General features: G+C 34.1%; 1 protein-coding gene across 1 annotated transcript in view; it reads right to left on the reverse strand.

The window, feature by feature from the left end:
- LOC122798300 overlaps positions 1-19,551 on the reverse strand; it is an 855,395-nt gene that overhangs the window by 461,130 nt on the left and 374,714 nt on the right. Inside the window, exon 3 of the mRNA XM_044067127.1 lies at positions 15,579-15,692. Coding sequence (XP_043923062.1) covers positions 15,579-15,692 — 114 coding nt within the window. The remainder of the gene's footprint in view (positions 1-15,578; positions 15,693-19,551) is intronic.

Raw genomic sequence — 19,551 nt, forward strand, 5'->3', positions numbered from 1 at the left:
AATAAAAATAATATCACAAAGAGGGAATGTAGTAAAGAAGATTAGTAAAGAAGAAGTTAAAAAAATAGAAATTAATGTTATGGAGTGCCTGCAAAGTGAAGGATTTTGATGTAGAAGGTCTAACACAGGTTACATCACAGCATGGTGGAATGAGTCCCCAAAGTAAGGAGGAACAGGAAGATCAGGAGACATCTGAAGAAATATGCACATGGGAAAGAAAAATTGATTTAATATGGTGTAATATCTATGCAAAGGAGTAAGCAAACTAATCAATACAAAAAGAGCAACACCAAAGATATTTGAAGATAAATACAGGCAAAGGAATACAGACATGGAAAGCTTTACAATACAAAAATAAGAAGACAAAGAGCAAAGGTAGAAAAGGAGATTAGTAATGGAGAAGTTAAAGAAATAGAAACTGAGGTCATGAAGTACCTCCAAAGTGAAGGATTCAGTGTAGAAAATCTAATTCAGAAAGCACCACAATAGGCCAAGTGCCATATGAAGACAGTTTGGAGCCTTCCACAGAAAAACAGTATAAACATTCACTTGAAGCTGGACGGCAAGAGAGGGAACAGGAAATGCTGGAAACTCGGACGCAGTTAATGTTGAAGAGTGGTAAGTCAGTGAGGTCTTACATGACAGTGCAACGGATGGGACAGGATGAAACTGAAGAGAATGTACCACAGGAAGATGCAATAGAACTTTCTATAGAATACCCGCAGGAAATGGAAACAAAAAAATTGCCCTCAGTTTAGAAGAAACTGAGCTAAGAGAAGCATTGCTTGACTTAATAGAGATAGATAGACATATTAAGATCAATGAAAGAAATAGACTGCAGAAGGTCAATAAAACCCAAAAGGTCAGAAGTTTGAATAAACAAATGAACACAGTAATTAGGACTGTCCATGGAGATTCATGGAATATAACAGAAGTAAGTCACTATTAGAAGTGTATAGAAGAGGGAGCAGATCAATAAAAATACTCAGAAAGATAGATATGATAAAAGCAATGTGCAGTATTAGAACAGATCACGATCTGTCATGTACTATCCCAGATAATTATCCCAGATAATAATAGGGGTTGGGAGGGTGGCCTAATGGTTAAGGTGTTTGCCTTACAAACACAAGGTGCAGGGTTTGAGTCTCACAAGGGATAATTGGCTAGGCTTAAAATGGCTCGCAAGGTCAGTTAGCTTAGTACTAATCTATGAATAATAAACTAAAAATCTCAGCACAGGCAGAAAAACTTAGAAGATGCATAGACAAATATAAATAAAAAATATAAAATAAGCAATTTATTGAGAACTCAAAAAAAGTTTTATAGACAATTGGGAAACAAGGTAAAAGGAATTGAAAAACCACCACCAAAAAAGAAGAAATAGATACATTTTGGAGAAGTATCTATGAAGATCCTGAGGTACATAAAGATGCTAATTGGATAGAAGTAAAAGAAAGAAGTTTAAAGGTACAGGATATGATATAGGATGAAGTAACCAGAGAGACTGAAACAAGGTTATAAAAGCCTCTAATTGGAAAACCACAGACCCAAATGCAGTACCTAACTTCTGGTTAAAAGTATTAGCATTTTTGCATGAAGATTTAGCCATGAGTAAGAATTATTTATATGCGCACAGCGAACAGACACCAGCCTGGCTAACAACAGGAAAAACAATGCTCATACTTAAGAGTGAACCTGCAAGCTGCCCTAAAAATGATAGACCAATAACTTGTCTTCCGATGACGTATAAACTATCTACTGGAATTGATGCCGACAGAGTTTATAGTCATTTAGAAGAAAACTCAATTATGGCAATAGAACAAAAGGGCAATAAAAGAAAGTCATACGGAACAAAGGATCATTTGTTGTTAAATAAAGCCATAGCGGAGAACTCTAAAAAGGGGAAGAATTTAAGTATGCATGGACTGACTACAAAAAAGCATTTGATAGTATCTCACATTCATGGATAAAAGATTGCTTAAAATGTATAAGATACATTCTATACTGATCGACTACATTACAGTGACCATGAAACAGTGGCAGACCACTTTGCTATTAAGCCATGATAAAGGACAAATTATTATTCCTGGGATAAAAATCCAAAGGGGGATATTCCAGGGTGACTCTCTGTCACTGCTGCTATTCTGTCTTGCCCTTAATCCATTAAGCTGTCTACTTAACAGCTTAGGTCATGGCTATAATGTGGCTCCTAGAAAACAACAAAGTGCAAAGACTTCCCATCTTCTCTTTGTCGATGATTTGAAACTGTATAGCTCATCAGATGAGGAACTGAAAGCACAACCACAAGTTGTCAAAACGTTTTCAGATGATATAAGAATGTCATTTGGTCTTCATAAATGTGCAAAAGCAACCTTTAAATCACAAAAACTGCAGTACCAAGAAAACATCAGTTTGGGACAAGAATGTGATATAAAAGAACTTGAGCAAGAGGGAGTATATAAATATCTGGGAATTGATGAAGGCTCAACAATAAAACATGAACAGATGCAAATACAACTTAGTAAGAAGTACTATAGAATACTTAAATTAATCCTGAAAAGAGCGTTGACATCTAGGAACAAAGTCCAAGCTATAAACCAATTTGCTCTTCCTATCCTAACTTACAGTTTTGGAGTGATTGAGTGGCATCAAAATGTGCTGGATATATTAGACAGGAAAACAAGAAGAATGCTTCATGCTCACCAAATGATTTACAAAAATCAGTGCATACCAAAATGATATCTGCTGACTTCACAGGACCCAAACGTAATGAAAGTTTTGAAACATGAGGAGAATAAGTCTAAGCTAATCTGTTGAAATAGATAAGGATCTTCACTTTGATGTCCATATCTCTGAAACCATTAAAAAGGTACATAAAAAATTAGGAACTTTATACAAACATAAACAGTACCTATCAGACCAAGCACGAATCACCCTAGCCCAAACCCACCTTTTGTCTACCCTAATGTATGCATCACCAATCCTAATTCACATCAGGAAAACAGACCTAGACAAATTAGAATCATGTTACAATAAAACTGCAAAATTCACCAATAACTCCACATTTAGAAGCCATCACTGTCTTGCCCTAAAGGAGCTATAGTGGTTAGAACTCCCTCAATTAATTAGTTACCACCAACTAGTGCTCACCTTCAACATACTAAATAATTCCAATAAAACACCAGCCCTAAACCAACTACTAAACCAATACTCAGCAAACCGTCTTCTACGCTCATCCAACAAAACCCTGCTCTGTATATCCAAAGCCAACAATAATGCAGGGAAAGCTCTTTTCTCTCATACCATCGCTAGGGAATGGAATAACCTCCCCAAAATATCTCTTCAGCACCATCTATCTCACTGTTCAAAAAGTCACTTAAATCAGTCCTGGCTCTGTCCTTGCATCACATAAATGCTTTCCTGCTCTCCTCCAGTTCTTGCTACGCTCTTCTCTTCACTGCTTACTATCTCTATTATAGAATACTGAGATACTCCCATACAGGGCCTATGTGCTAATTATTATGTCTTGTGAGATGTCTCTTTTGATTGCATCAGTCAATGTGAGTTTTTTTTTTCTTGCAAATACTGATATCCAGGGTCTACTATGTGTAAATTAAGCTTGCTTGGAACAAACTATTGTATGATATATATTTTTGATTGTATATTTACCACTGTACATATTGTTTGATGTGGAGCTTTTCTCCCCGGGCCTCTGCTGTAAATGGACCTCGTTTCAGACGGACTTTCCCGGTAAACAAATGTAAAATAAATAAATATATTGCTCATTCTGAAAGAGGGATATGCCGCCTTGAAAATGATTACATGTATAGATCTGCAGTCATGGGACTCCACACATATTTGCTGACCTCACAAGATCCAAACGTAGTGACATTTTTGAAACATGAGGAGAATAAGTCTAAGATGACTTCCCTGCTTAGGCTAGCAGAAGCATACCATCATCAAGCAGGAATGGAAATCAAACCACAAGCAGATAAAAATCAGGCAGCAACTGAATGTGCCAAAAAACAAAAGATAGAATATAAGGTAAAGGACCAGATGAGAAGACAAGAAATGTGGAAAAAGCATAAATATAGTTGCAAGTATAGAAAACTTCTGGAAGAACCTCATGTTGATTAGGAACAAATGCAGGAATGGTTAAGGAGAGGCAAATTTAAACCAAGAGATGAAAGTTTAATATTGGCAGCCCAAGATAGTGGGCTATGTACACATTGGTTTACAAAGTCAATTGAACATGTGGGAGAAACAGACAAATGTAGAGTTTGTAAAACAGAACTGGAAACAGTTGCAGACCTTATTGCTGGTTGCGACATACTAATGGCAGAAGGATTGTATACTGAAAGGCATAATAATGTGGCGAGACTGTTGCACTGGGAATTGTGCAAACATTATGGTTTTAAAGTAGCTGAAAAACACTGGAAATATGAGCCACAAAGCATCATAGAAAATGATGAAGTCTACATCACATGGGATCCTCCATTACCAACAGTTCAAAAATAGATGCTAGAAAACTAGACATAGTGGTCCAGGAAAAGAAGACAAAAGTAGTATTGATCACTGAAATCACCACACCCAGTGAATGCAGTGTCCTGTATACAGAAAGACACAAAGTCATAAAATATAAGGAGTTGCAGGCAGAAACAAGAGCAATGTGGAAGAAAGATACACAGATAGTTCCAATAGTAGTAGAAGCAATGGGTCTTGTAAAAAAGAATCTATAATCATGTTTAGATATGTTACTAATACATGTAACTCTGTACGAACTGCAGAAGGAGTTATTACTGGGCACATTGTGGTTGCTGCGAAGAGCACTACTGGCTGACATCAAAGAGTGAAACAATACTAATTTCATGAATTTTAATCATACTTTGACCTAGGAATGGGGTCCATTCTTGTCATGGTATTAGAAACCCAAAAGATTTGGAGAAATTAAAAAAACACACTCAAATTGAAATACATATTTATACAGAATACACTTGTCTATTCATAAGTAACAGGTCTACAAATGTATTTACACAAGGTATAACTAACTGACTACAAAAACTAAATATCCCCATAGCCTTTTTGGTACTACTTCAGTATACAGTTTTTCCTTGAAATGCAGTTGCGAAATCTAATACCTGAGGTGATGCCCAAAACAGCTGTGCAGTGCAACAAAACTGTAAGATTAAACACAGGGAACATTTCATTACTAAAATGCAAATGAAAACAAGCATGCAGGAAGCTAGCATATCTTAGATGGGATAACATATGGTTCACACTGTGAAGGCTGCCAGCCCAGCTAGCTAGAATTTTGTAAATAATTCTATGTTATTTGTGAATAGTAATATGATTTGTATGCTTGTCTTACAAATGTAAACACAGTATACCCTGCTGGAAAAGAGCAGAAATGTATATGAACTATAAAAGCCTATGCAAATGTATGTTTTGATAGCAAGAAGCTGGAACATACAGAGTTAACTTGCAAAACTCTAAGAAAATAAGTTGAAATTGTTTACGACTGGGATATCTCTCAGTTTCAGCTTGGAGACAATGTCTGCAGCTGGAAATTCTTTCTATTGTCTGGAAACAGAAATAATTACAGGTTTCCAAAGTAAAAGTGTTTAACAGTTTTACAACTTCCAGTTCTAGGCAAAACCTTTTGGAGATAAGCATTTTTAACACATAAGTATTATATTTTAGCTCCAGTTAGCCTGGGAACTAAAGGCAGAGGTGACAGGAATGATGTAATCTGAGATAAAGCAGCAGAAATGTTTGATAGTAACTTAAGAACTCAGAGAGTGAGTCTGTGCATTTTTGTATTTGTCTTTGGACCTAGAAACATCCATTCAGCACTTTCATCTGCCTTGCTAATAGTAAGTACTAGATTAAAGTGATTTCTCTTAGAGATAGATAGGAATATAGCAAGATTAGTTGAGATGTTTTCTGAATTTATTTGAGACTGTCCTGCGATGTTGTTTTCGAGTATTTCCTGTGATTCTGAACTCTGTTGTCACTGTGTTGTGTTATTGAGTATTGTCTTCTGCTTTTATTATTTATTATTAAGTATATTTAAACCTTCTAATCGTGGCTGGTTTGTTTAGAGATATTTAAGCTCTTAGAGTACTTGTATATGTATATGGTGACACTGTACAGGCCACTCTTAAATAGACTTAAAGTCCTGGACACACTTACCATTTGGATAATAGTAAGATTACACAGTAGAATTGGTCACCCTTTGGTAAGGGCCTTATAATAGCTTATAAGTAAGGGTGGCTGGTAGCAGCTGGTACTACCTTATAGTCTGGGCAGAAGGGGGCATAGCTAGTGAACCTGTGCCATCCTTCCCCAGGAGTGTCTATGTGTTTGTATATAAATTAAATCTCAAATTGTGTGTGTTTGCGTCAGCTACTTCGTCAGGGACATGAAGCACTGATTGGACAGAAAGGATGCTGGAGATTTGGGCTTGACCACTCGGCTGATATCTTAACCCTATAGCTGTGCCAGTGGGGAGTCTTATTTGGGATCTGGAGAGAGAGGGAGAGGGAGAAAACAGCCCCAGACTGACTGTGATCTCTGTGTGCTCTAAAGGGAAACTGTACTTTACTGTGTATGTACTTATCATCCTCCCAATGTGCATGTCCTTCACTGGTGTTAGTGGTGAAGATTGAGGCTCCTTGATTACTGGGCCTGTGCAGGAGTGTCACACTCACCTCTGCACACTGGTTGCTATAAAAATATTTTTTATACAAAATGATTTTTACAATTGACTAAAAACTATTAATAATGATTATAAACTTGCTCTGAGGGAAATATATTTATTTGACTTCTATATAGCTATTAAATTGCATATAACAGCATTTATATAAATTACTGCATTTATAATTTAATATAAACTGTCTTCTTGCTATATGAAACAATTTAGAGGAGAAGATGCTTAAAACACTTCAATTTGCTCAACATCTGTTGTCTTAATTACTCAGAGTTACTTCACTAATTATTGGAAAATAATATTAATGAGCAGATTTAACTCTTTCAGAAGTTCTGCATTTCTTAGTGAACTATGCACTTTCATTTTATACTAAACTTACTTTTAAACCATTTCAAGAATTTTTCATCTCCCATTGGTATAGTGAACACAAAAACTTGATCTGCAGATTTCAAAATATGGCAATGAAAAATACTATAAACAAATTTGCAAGTATATGATACTTAAAATATAATCCTAAAATAATGCTTCCTGTACAGAAGTTAGATGTTAAATGTATATTCCAAGTACTAGAGGTATTGATAGTAACATACATACATTCATAATACAAACAGATATTCCCTTAATAAACTTACTCATTTGTATATTTAATCTTAAGCATAGATACATAAAACATGTTCTCTCTCTTAACTGTTAATATACATATTAAGCATCTAATCATAATTTACAAACACATGCACACAGTTATGTGACGCACATTCATGTAATTATATTATGCATATATAAGCACATACAATATATACAAATATCCACAGAAAGGCAATGCAACACAATGCCAGGACCAGGTCGGTCAACACAGTTTATTCAGAAAAACCACACATAAGCACTTTCACAGTTCTATTACTGCTTCATCAGACATTTACAATTAAAAACAAGTCAGTCCTTAAACAGCAAAATAAAAATAGCACCTCCCATCAATAAAAGAAATCAATTAAAGACTTAAAGAGACACAGATCTAACAATATTCTACTCTAAAATACTACTAATGATACATGGAAAAATAAAAAATATGTATAAGTATATATACAAAAAGCTCATTAATAATTAATTATTATTATATTATATATATTTTATATGCTTTTGTATGTTTTTATATATGTCATTTATTTGCTGCTGATTTTTAGTGTTGATATTTTTCCTTTGCATGAGTATAATGAGTTATTAATGAGTTTGTGTGTGTGTGTGTGTGTGTGTGTGTGTGTGTGTATGTATATATATATATATATATATATATATATATATACATACACACACACACACACACACACACACACACACACACACACACACACACACACACACACACACACACAGGGTCTATATTATATTAGTGAATGGTATATAATCGACTCAAACACTCCTCCACAAATCCAAAATGTTAAACACATGGATTAGAGATTTTTTTCCCAGGAAAAAAAATCGCTGATCCGTAAAAAAAACAAACAAACAAAAAAACCCCACAAAATTAAGTGGGGGGCTTTGCCCCCCACACCCTGCCTACTTAAATATACCAACCCCAAGATCGAACCACAATGGAGGAAATGGCAAAGTCCCAAAAATGGCCCAGTGATTTTTTCCCTACGAAAAAAACGCTGTTCCGTGCTTTCAGCATTTTGCCATTTTGCATAAACACATTCAAAACAGCGTTCGCAACTTTAAGCGTTTGCTTAACTAATAGGAACCATATATATATATATATATATACTTATACATATTTTTATGTTTTCATGTATCATTAGTAGCATTTTAGAGTAGAATATTGTTAGATCTGTGTTTCTTTAAGTCTTTGATTTCTTTTATTGCTGGGAGGAGCTATTTTTATTTTGCTATTTAAGGGCTAACTTGTTTTTAGTTGTTAACATTTGATGAAGCAGTGATAGAACTGTGAAAGCACTTATGTGTGTTTTTTCTGAATAAACTGTGTTGACTGACCTGGCCCTGGCATTGTGTTGCACTGCCTTTCTGTGGATGTTTGGAACTGTCTTTCTTCAAGGCAGAACATTTATCTGGTGATACTTGTATTTTTTTTACATTTGGATGTATTAATATATACAAATATGTAATTTTAAATTGTAGCACCTTTTAATTATACTTCCATATTCTGATTATTACTTTCACCTTTTCACCAATGTTATTAAATGAGTTTTAAAAGTTTTATAAGTGATCTTGATATGTATTGGTGTTATGATGTCTATAGGTTAATGTGTTACAGGTGTCATCAGGTTTATTTATTTCCTCCATATAAATGGTTAAATACTAGGCTATTCATAGTATTTTCTATTGTACGATTAATTAGAAATGACTATATAAAAATGTCTTGATCAAATAGAGAAATTTGAATTGCATTATTTCTGGGTTATTTTTGTTTTATTCAGAAATATATAATGTTCTTTATTATTAACATTTTCAGCTTTATATTTGTATAATCTTAAATATTAGTATTTATATTGTTTTTCCTTTTAACATGACTTGAGTGTGCTCTAAATAGTAATAATTAATAATATTGTTTTAAATTAAGAAGCAGTGGCAACTGTTTAGCTTGGTGACAATGGAATGGGTTGGTTGATGTGTGGTTTATATGGTTATATCAAGTCATGCAATTTTCATTCCTGATGAGATATTTAAATGTATATAAGTTTGAAATTTTGCTTTTTTTGTATCTGTCCATAACAACAATTATTAGTATTTGGTTATTATATTTTAAGCTAAATCATCTTAAATCAGTGCATATACATGTTCTTATGAATGTTGACATATAATTGTCTGTCATTAAACATCAGTGGACTTAATAATCCATTTAAGAGGAATAGCTTAAACAAATATTTAAAACTGCATAAAGCTCACATCATTTTTTTACAAGAAAAGCATTTGTTATCTGATATTATGAAGAAATTAATAACAAAGAGACAGACTTAGAAATCAACAACATAACCAATGACTTTTTGAAAGACAATATAAAGTTTATAATAACCAAAGAACAAAGATACAAAATTGATAAGTCATTCTCTTTTAAGGAGTTAAAAGATAACATTAATAATCTTAAACCAAATAAAGACCCTGGTCTTGATGCTATACTCCCGGAATTATGCAAATTATTCCCAGAGAATATTTTTGAAATATACTAGTAAAAGTGTTTGAACAAGTTAAACATATGTCAACCACCACCCCTGGAAATATTCCCAGATACCTCCTATCTTGAAACCAAATAAATATTCTAACTTATGTTCCTCTTACCATCCTATCTCATTATTAAATGTTGATTACAAAATATTTATGTCTATTCTTGCAAAAAACATTGAACTTTACTATGATCAGACTGGTTTTATAATACATAGAAAGGTTCAGGATAACATAATTATGCTTAATACTTTAAAAGATCTGGCTAATAAAAACAAAAAAGAACTAACTATAATAAATCTAGATATAAATAAGGCTTTTGATTCTATTAGTTAGAATTATTTGCTAAAAGCACATAAACAATAATAATTTTCCCTAGATTTTATAATTCTTATAACTATATAGTGACTCATTCTCTTTTATTAAAATTGGCTGATTTATTTCTAGATCTTTCAAAATATTAAAACACAAAACAGCATTGTCCATTGTCACATCTATTATTTTCTCTAGCAATTGAACCTTTTACAAACTTTATTAGATCTTATAGCAAAATTCAGGGATTCCTGATAGATGAAAGTTTTTCCTGTAAAATTCAATCATTTGCAGATGACATTTTAATAATAAGTGGTGATGTTGAAGCTTCACTAGAAAATTGAACTAAGTCCATTAATTACTTTGAAAAAGTGTCATATTTAATGTTTAATGTTTAATGTTTAATGTTTAACCCTGATAAAACAGAAACTTTACTTATTAATAAAAAGTTAATAATTATTTAAAAACTATAAGAATTTTATTTGGGACAATTCACTAATTAATTATCTTGGAATTATAATTAAATATATGGTTAAATACTCAATAATGGAACATAATAGTAATTTAATAGACACTGTTGCTAACATAATTATTAAATTGAGCAATTCTTTTAAAATGGAAGATAGAGTTACTTTAATAAAAATAATAATCCTACCAAAATACGTTTCTACCTAAAATCACTAATTATTCTCCCTCCTAAAAAAATCTTTAAGAAATTAAATTCTATTCTTCTTAATTTTCTCTAGCTCCCCAATAAACTAAGAATATTCTTTGATTAGCATATTAAATGTTGGCAAGAAAGTGGATTAAGTTTTCCAAATGTTGAATTATATGCCAAATTCCTAATTCTCAATTTAATATCTCTATGGTTAAATACTTCTTAGCAATCCACTTGTAAATCCACTCATGAAAGATTACTAAATAATAGTTATGTTGTATAATCTTTCTCTAAATTTAGAATTAATAAATTTACTGGATCTTGAAAGATTTATGTTTAAATGAAAAGAAAAAAATAATATTCCTCTCCCTTCACTGTTTGCATCCTTATAAATTTTAAAAGATTCATGAATTCTAATTATATAGTTAAATATTTATTGTTTTTTTGTTCCCTATATCAAATACTGTTGGTTGTTTGGGAACTTTAAATATAAACAAAATGCTAGACCTTGCATATGCAAATTTAATCTTTTGGCATCAATTCTTAATAGGAAATAAATCACATAATACAGATTATCTTCTTGCAAGACATTGTTTAGAAAATAAAAAATGGCCAACTACAATATTGTAAAAAAATATCTTAGTGATAAAATTAAAATCTTCATTGATTTTCAAACAAAACATATTCCAAATTAACTTGATTTTTTTCAGAATCAATAGTAACTCAAATAAGAATAAATCATATATAGCAATAATTTATAAAATAATAAGAGAAGAGTTTGGTTTCACAGATTCATTATTTTGGAGTTACTCAACTGAGATTAATGAAAAGGCCTTTTCTGATGAAGGTAATTGCTTAATTCTTAAATCTGTGAGAAAATCTACTTCTTCTCTTTATTGGAAATGTATACATGGAGATTTCTTCACAGAGGTTTTTTAACTCCACGTAAAGCACTTATTATATAACTATGGGAAAATTAATTGTTGGAGATGTAATGAAGTGTCTAATGCAGACTGGTTTCATATGACATTGGACTGTAAAACAGCAACTCCTTTTTAGATTGAATTTAGAAATTTTGCCCAAGCTTTGTGGACAGATAATTATATAATTTCTAACTCCATGATCATATTTAATGCACCAGTTACAGATTCTGTTCCTATGGTACAAGTGCCTCTCCTTTGGTCCACTTTAGCTATAGCAAGAAAATGTCGCAACGAATTGGAAATGTAAAACTATTCTTTCTTTCACTGAATTCATTAATTCAGCAAAAAAGTCTGTAAAAAAGAATTGCCAACTGCCAAATAATTCAGCAAAAAAGTCTGTAAAAAAAGAATTGCCAACTGCCAAAATGAAAACTTTGAATATTACTCACCAGTTTTGTTTGATTTTGTTATGGACATCTACAAATAGTCATGTTTTTGTTCTATTTATCTTTAAATAATTTCGTACAATCTTTGTTTTAAAATTAATAAAGCTGTTTTAGAAAAAGTCCATGTTCCTCACTGTTCCACATTTGAAGGGCATGTTACGTATTCAGTATTAAGAATTTTTCTAAGTAGCATCATGGCCAGTGGAGTGATATGCTCAGAAGTAATGAAAAGTTTTTTTACTTTTATCATAATTAGTGGCAGTAACAGTTTCAGGAGATAATGGAGAACACTGGACTTTGTGTGACGACTTCACTTGGTATTCTGGATTTGCTGTTATGTGTAGTCCAGTGTTCCCCATTATCATTTACAAACTTAATCTTAATTTACATGATAAACAGTGTTGCTACTTTGATGTGCACACAGTGGTCTATCTGATGGTCGCTGCACTATACTGGAACATGTATTGACTTGGCTGCACCAGACTCCCTTCCTTGTAACATACATCACATCAGCTACACACCAAGATGTTGCATTGCTCCTTCTGTCAAGCAACCTAGCACTGCTTCTTCTATTAATACCAGGCTTCTCCTTATTTATGCATTTAGTTGATTTGGCTTATTATTATTATTAAGGCTATTTATGGAAATACACATACCCTGGGATTCAGAAAAAGATTTCTGCAACATAGCAAGTTTTTCTAATTTTGAAACCATTCTGCTGCTATAGTTTTCCCCTTGTGGGGCCATAGCTCAGTGAGCAACCCTGTTGTTAAACTCCATGCTAATGTGGTGGTCCAGGGGAGTAGCTAATGCAAGTTACCAAGTGTTGTTCCCCAGAAATGTTTGCAGCTCCTGATTTACTCAGCCGAGTGATTCAGAGAATTTCTTGGCTGATTAAAATTTTACTCTAAGAATCAAAAGTAAATAACTTCAAAAAAAGCATTAACCTATTCATTCCTATGGGAGCACTCATGGTACAGGTAGAAACAGCAGAGCCATCTGTATGTGTTTTTCTGTAGGCGCATGAATGAGCCTGAATTAATGTGTGTGTATTTTGTGTGTCCGCCTAGGTGATCACACTTCAGAAGTTAGGTAGGTATGTGAAATCTGTGTGATTATTTGTGTGTGTGTGTGTGTGTGTGTGTGTGTGTGTGTGTGTGTGTGTGTGTGTGTGTGTGTGTGTGTGTGGCCTTTGCTAATGTAATGCATGAGCTGCTAGGGAGATGACTAGTACAGTCAGGTCTGACAGTACAGTGTTCAGTTCAGAGATATGGGAAAGAGTTGCTAATAAGGTGCTTCTCTGTTCAGGTTTACCACGTCTTTGTAAATTTACTATGTCTCTGAATCAGAGATTCTCAAAGTCATGCTAATTGACCAACCTGCATTGGCTATTTAGCACAGACAGAGAAAGTCTCTTTGAATCCAACCCATAATGTTCATGTTTTGTTAATATTTCAGAAAATGGGGAATTCTTCAAATTTCTTAGACATCATGTGGAAGTCATAGCATGTTAGGCAAAGCTGCCACATATAATTTCTGTATTGTATACAGAATTCAAGTTATTTAATTTTGCTTAAATTATTTATAAAAACATACATGCATTTTGCATTTTCATGACTATTTTGAATATGAAGAGACTTACATAATCTCTTATAGCACTGTATAAAGAGTCACCTCATGTCAGACAAAATAGCCATCCACTGCTTTAGGGTTAGAACATACTTTTTTTGAGATATTGAATGCTGATTGGAATTGTTCTAACAAAAAGAAAATAATTTGAGGATAGTTAAAAACAAAAAATTAATTGTAATACATTTAATAATATATTAAGATATTTTTGGACAATACCTTTGCTGCTTAAACTTTTTTTTATATTGTTATAAAATAAATATGCATTGATTTTGATTGCAAAAAAAAAGCATCATGATGCCATAACAATAATGACCTAATAGAAGAATTTCCCAAGCTGTGCTCTGGAGTGAACGAGCTAAGGATCTGCATTTCAGAGTGACCATCACTTAATCTGTCTCATGCCTCAGCATTCAATAGTAGCTTGTGTAATCTAAGCTCACTGAATGTCCTCCACATCTGGATTTTGGAGACATGCTCATTTAACACTGAGATACAGACTTCTTGCCAGGTCTGAAAAACATATATGGTCATAGTTCTCAACCTCTTGGCACAAAAAAATCCAGACAAAGCAAAACAAAGTTTAAATATTGCTCTTATAAACTTAGAAAGTTGATAAAATATAAGTTCTTCTGTTATAATACATTTTTCTGAAGGATATGAAGTCTGAAACTCAAATGCCTGTCATTATATAGTGAATTTAATCCTCACAGATTTACCACAAAAATCCAGAAAAGCACACATTTTATGAAGAACAGACCAAAGCTATGATGCAAAAATCTAGACAGTTGAGAGGTATGTATATGGTTAAATATTATCTGTATGGAAATAGAAACTTATTCCATCCCATCTTACATGTGTTGCTTGTGGAAAGGTATGAATCACAAACTGCTTGAGTGAAAGAATGGAGCCTTGATGAACCTCATGGTTCAAATGAAATAAGCAGACCAAAGCAACCTAAAAAAATCTGTTCCAAGGGGGAGGGGATCATCTGAGTGCTACTATCACTTGAAAAGGTGAGAGGCAATCCCACATTATGATCATTGCATACTGCTCCAAGGAATGCTAACTGAGCATGCGCAGGGAGTTAGGCCTTAACTGCAAAATTGTTACCACGCAGTGGAAGATGGCAGCAATCCCAGCATGCAACTCTTGTCACAAAGGGACTGATTTTATCACAAGTGGAATGAGTAACTCATATAGGATAGTGGGGCTGGATGATCAAGTTTGAGAGCAGGACAAAAAAATACATATTTGAAATTGCACCTTTTGAGGGAATTTGGATCCTGGATTCACTCCTGTGCTCTTCAGCACATTGGGCAATGAGTGCCCTTCAGCTCTTGTTGTTTCCTTAGTAGGTACAGGTTTTACAGTATCAGGTTGCTAGCCCAAGGCCCAACCCCCCTGAGGGTGCACCACACACTCGCATGCACACTCTCACACCTAGGGCCAATTTAGAGTGTCCAGTCCACCTACTGCATGTCTTTGGAATGTGGGAGGAAACCTGAGCACAGGGAGAAAACACGAATGCAGGGAAGACATGCAGACCCCACACAGAAGACACCCTAGCAGAGAATCGAACTGGAGAACCTGTTGCTGTGAGGCAACATAACTAACCGCTACACCACTGTGCCATCTGTTTTGAGGAAATCTACTAGCCATAAATGGTGTGTCTATAGTTATTGAATGAATTTATTGTACAATATAATTTAAAACGAATCACTTACTCTCTGTCCCAAAGAATGAGCCATGCAATGTGAAACAAATTGCTGCAACACCATATTATATAGAATTCAATCGGAAGAATGTCTGGTTTGCAGAAAACAGGGCCCAGTTTATTCCTGAAAGAAACAAGTCATTACATGTATAAATCAGTGTCAGCTTAATCATGCCAAATTGGCAGTAAATTATTCAGTGCATGCGTATTACAGACATACTTAATTTTAACTTGTGAAATACATCAATAAACACCTTTACTTTTTCTGTTTAGCTAGATTACATAACAATAAAAATTCAAAAGTCCTAATTTTGAGAAGAACAAATGGCTAATTGATTTTAAAGTCAGTAGTACACAATGATCTTGACTGTAATACTATTTTATAAAACAACTCATATAGTATTATATCAATAATTGTAAAATTGCAAACACGCCTGAAAGCCACTTTTCAAAATAAGTGAAGTATAAGTGACTAAACATTTATTTAAAAAGCTCTAGGACCCGTTGTAAACAGGGGTAAAAACTACTTGTTGCAGCTTAATAATAATGCAAATGCCATAGATGTAAGGACTTCTCTAAAAGCTCACCCACAACAATGGCAAAAGAGCAGAATAAACTCAAAGGAAAATCTACCAGTCAAAGATTAAAAGTTATGATTACTTTTTAGTTGTAGTTAAAGAAACTGGACTAAAACTCCCAAAGTAGAAATATGCATTCATTAATTTGTGATGCAGAATACACTTTGCAGGTTTCATTGCAGAAAAAAAAGTCATTAGGCTGGAATCAGAGAAATACTGAAGTGATCACCAAAGACAAAAAAAATGCTACTCTTTGCCACTGCTGCCCATTGGGTAATTGGAGGATTTTTTTTATTTTCTCCCCAGACCTAGCAACACAACCTTGACATGCAGTGGTCTGCCTTCAGAGGATGTCCCCTCACTTCTGCAAGGGGTATTCTCCCCAAGTAACCCTGCCCCTGCAAAGTACTTGTGGTAGTTTCCCTGGTCTCAGATGGTCTGATGAAGTGGTGTGATACAACCATAAAAGCGCTTACCTTGTTTAACTGAGTTCAATGGAAGATTAAAGTTTGTTTTACTTCGTTTTAAACTGGATGGACTGGCGTTGAGATTCATTTGCCTATGGTTGAAGTATTGGCCTTTTTTGTGGAATACTTATCTTTGTTTTTTGGTCGAATACTTCATTTATACATCTAGCAGTGCTTTGTGTGTTTGGAACAAGTAAAAATATATAGTGATATCCAGTTAAAACACCACAACAACCCACAAAAATCTGGTGTGCTATAAAAAAAGTCCTTCAACCCTGCCAACAATCAATCCCATCCCCATCAGTCACTACTAGTAAGGACAGTATAGCTACACAATTTAATTATTTCTTTACTAACTCTGTACTTAACACTCTTTAAGAACTTCTGTAAATCTCCTCTGACTACCCCAACACCATCCCCGGATACCAATGATACCTTCCATTTTAGGCCTATCCAAACTAGCACCACAAAATCTACTCAGCAAACTTAAGCCCACCTCCCTTGCAACTGATAATTTACCTTCTGAATTCCTTAAACCTAGCAGTAGATGCCATCTCCTAACCCATCTCTAGTCTGATCAACTGCTGTATTACAGAAAACTACATCCCACTCCTCTGGAAAATATCATACATCACCCCTCTACATAAAGGAGGGAACTGTACTAAGCTCTCCTATTATAGATCCATAGCAATCTTATCCCCTTAGCCAAAACTTTTGAAAAATGCATTCATACTTAGCTCTTGAACTATCTATCTAACAACCTTCTGTCTGATACACAACATGGTTTTCTTCCAAACCACAGTACTACAACTGCTCTTCTAAGCTTTATAAACATATCAACCAATACAGAAATGAAGGCAAAATAGTTTCCTCTATTATCTTAGACCTGTCTAAAGCATTTAACACTGTCTTCCACAAGAAACTCCTGTCTGAGCTTGCCTCCCTTACACTTAGTCACTCACCTGTAGCTTGGTTTCATAATTATCTAACTGACTGCCAACAAGGTATCAAATGGCAGCAAGATCTCTCTTCTCTTTTACCTGTTTCATGAGAGTCCTTCAGGGCACTATCTTAGGTCCTCTTCTTTTCAGTATTTTTACTAATAAACCTTCCACTGCTACCTAACTAGCCACCATAGTTCAATACGCAGATGACTCTATGCTTATCTGTGCTGCTTCCTCCCTGCAAGAACTCAAAGTAATAATACAGCAGGCTTTCCCAGCTGTGGAAACTTGCCTATTGGGCTCACAACTAATTTTTAACCCAAGCAAAACTAAGCTTATGCTCTTCCATCCTGGTAACCCCCTGACTCCACATCTTCATTTCATATATATTAATTAGGGTTACCACCTGTCCCACTTTGTGAGGGACAGTCCCTCTTTGGGCAGTTGTGTCCTGCAAAAAAAATTGAAAAAATGGCAAATGTCCTGAGATTTTAGGAGAAACATATTTCCTATATTTTATGTAATAGATGCATAAAACAGTTATTCTGTATCTGAAACACCTAAATGTTATAAAACATACAATAAGCAACTAAAATGCTACAAGAATAAGCTTTTATTTAGGCAAAAAAGTGAAGTTCTGTCCTTTGTACAGGCCGTAGGTATGTTTTGCTCTGCAAAATCTGACATTTGTACCAAAAATGTCCCACTTTGGGCATTTGAAAAGGTGGCTGTATTAATCAGACAATACTACTACATCTACAGCTTCCTAAACTAAATTACTAGGTGTAATAATTGACAACAACGTGACATTTGACAAACACCTATCACATGACATCAAAAAGACACAAATAAAACTAGGTTCTCTTTACAGAATTAAATGTTTCCTCACTTCTGCTTCTGCTTCACTACTAGACAGGAAATTACCAGAACCCAGTTACTCTCTACACTACTATATGCCTATATTCACCAACGTAAAGAAAACAGAATTAGCAAAACTTGAGTCTTATTATAATAAAATAGGTAAGTTTGCTCCTAACTCCCCTCATAGAATGCATCACTGCATGGTCTTACAACAACCCAGCTGGTTAGAGCTACCCCACTATTTAACATTTACCCAACTCACTACTGCCCACAAACTCATTCACCAACCAGACAAATCCCCTGTTCTCCAACAACTGCTCTGCCCCTACACTAATAATTGAGTCCTCCGCTCCTCAAATAAATCCCTCTTACAAATTTCCAAATATAACAATACTGCTGGTGACTCTGTTTACTCCAACTATATTTCCAAAATTTGGAACACCATCCCACAATCTATCTTATCCACTATTAACCTAACTCATTTAAAAGAACTACTCAAGGAATACCTAAATAAAAACAGGCTTTGCTGTTGGTCTATGCCTGGCTAACTCCTAAGCCTCCTACCTTCCTTATTTCACAAACGTTACTACACTCCATCCACTTTATGCCCAACTTACATAAAACAAATCATCTACCATCCATGTTCCCCCCTATACATTTCCTAGCTTAAACCTACCTTCCCCCACCTACCCCTAATACCTTTTTCATCTACTCACCCTTCCCTCACGTTTCTCTATATATCTACTTCTCCTTTTCTTGCTGAACATCCCAATATTAACTTCTACTAATCAAACTCAATCCTATGCGCTCCTCCTAAATCCTAGAAATATTTTTTTAACTGTTATCTATCTATGCTAGTTGCTATTCTGCATTTTGACCATTTTGACATAAGCCTATGTATATGCTCTGTTCAATAATGTAAACATTTCAGTTTTGAAGCTTAACTCTGCATATTAATATTCATGATGCTTTAATTTAATATGTAAAAATATCTATGCTTTAACCCAGGTGTAATCTGGAATTATAATGTATGTTTTTTTTAATATTTCCAATGCAAATTTTTGTATTTTACTATTATTATTTTTCTCTTGCACATCTTTGTATAGTTTGTATTGCCTTGTCTACATTGTAAT

This window comes from Protopterus annectens, chromosome 3.part1 (genome assembly GCF_019279795.1).
Source record: "Protopterus annectens isolate FY-2018-M chromosome 3.part1, PAN1.0, whole genome shotgun sequence".
Taxonomy (NCBI): Eukaryota; Metazoa; Chordata; order Ceratodontiformes; family Protopteridae; genus Protopterus; species Protopterus annectens.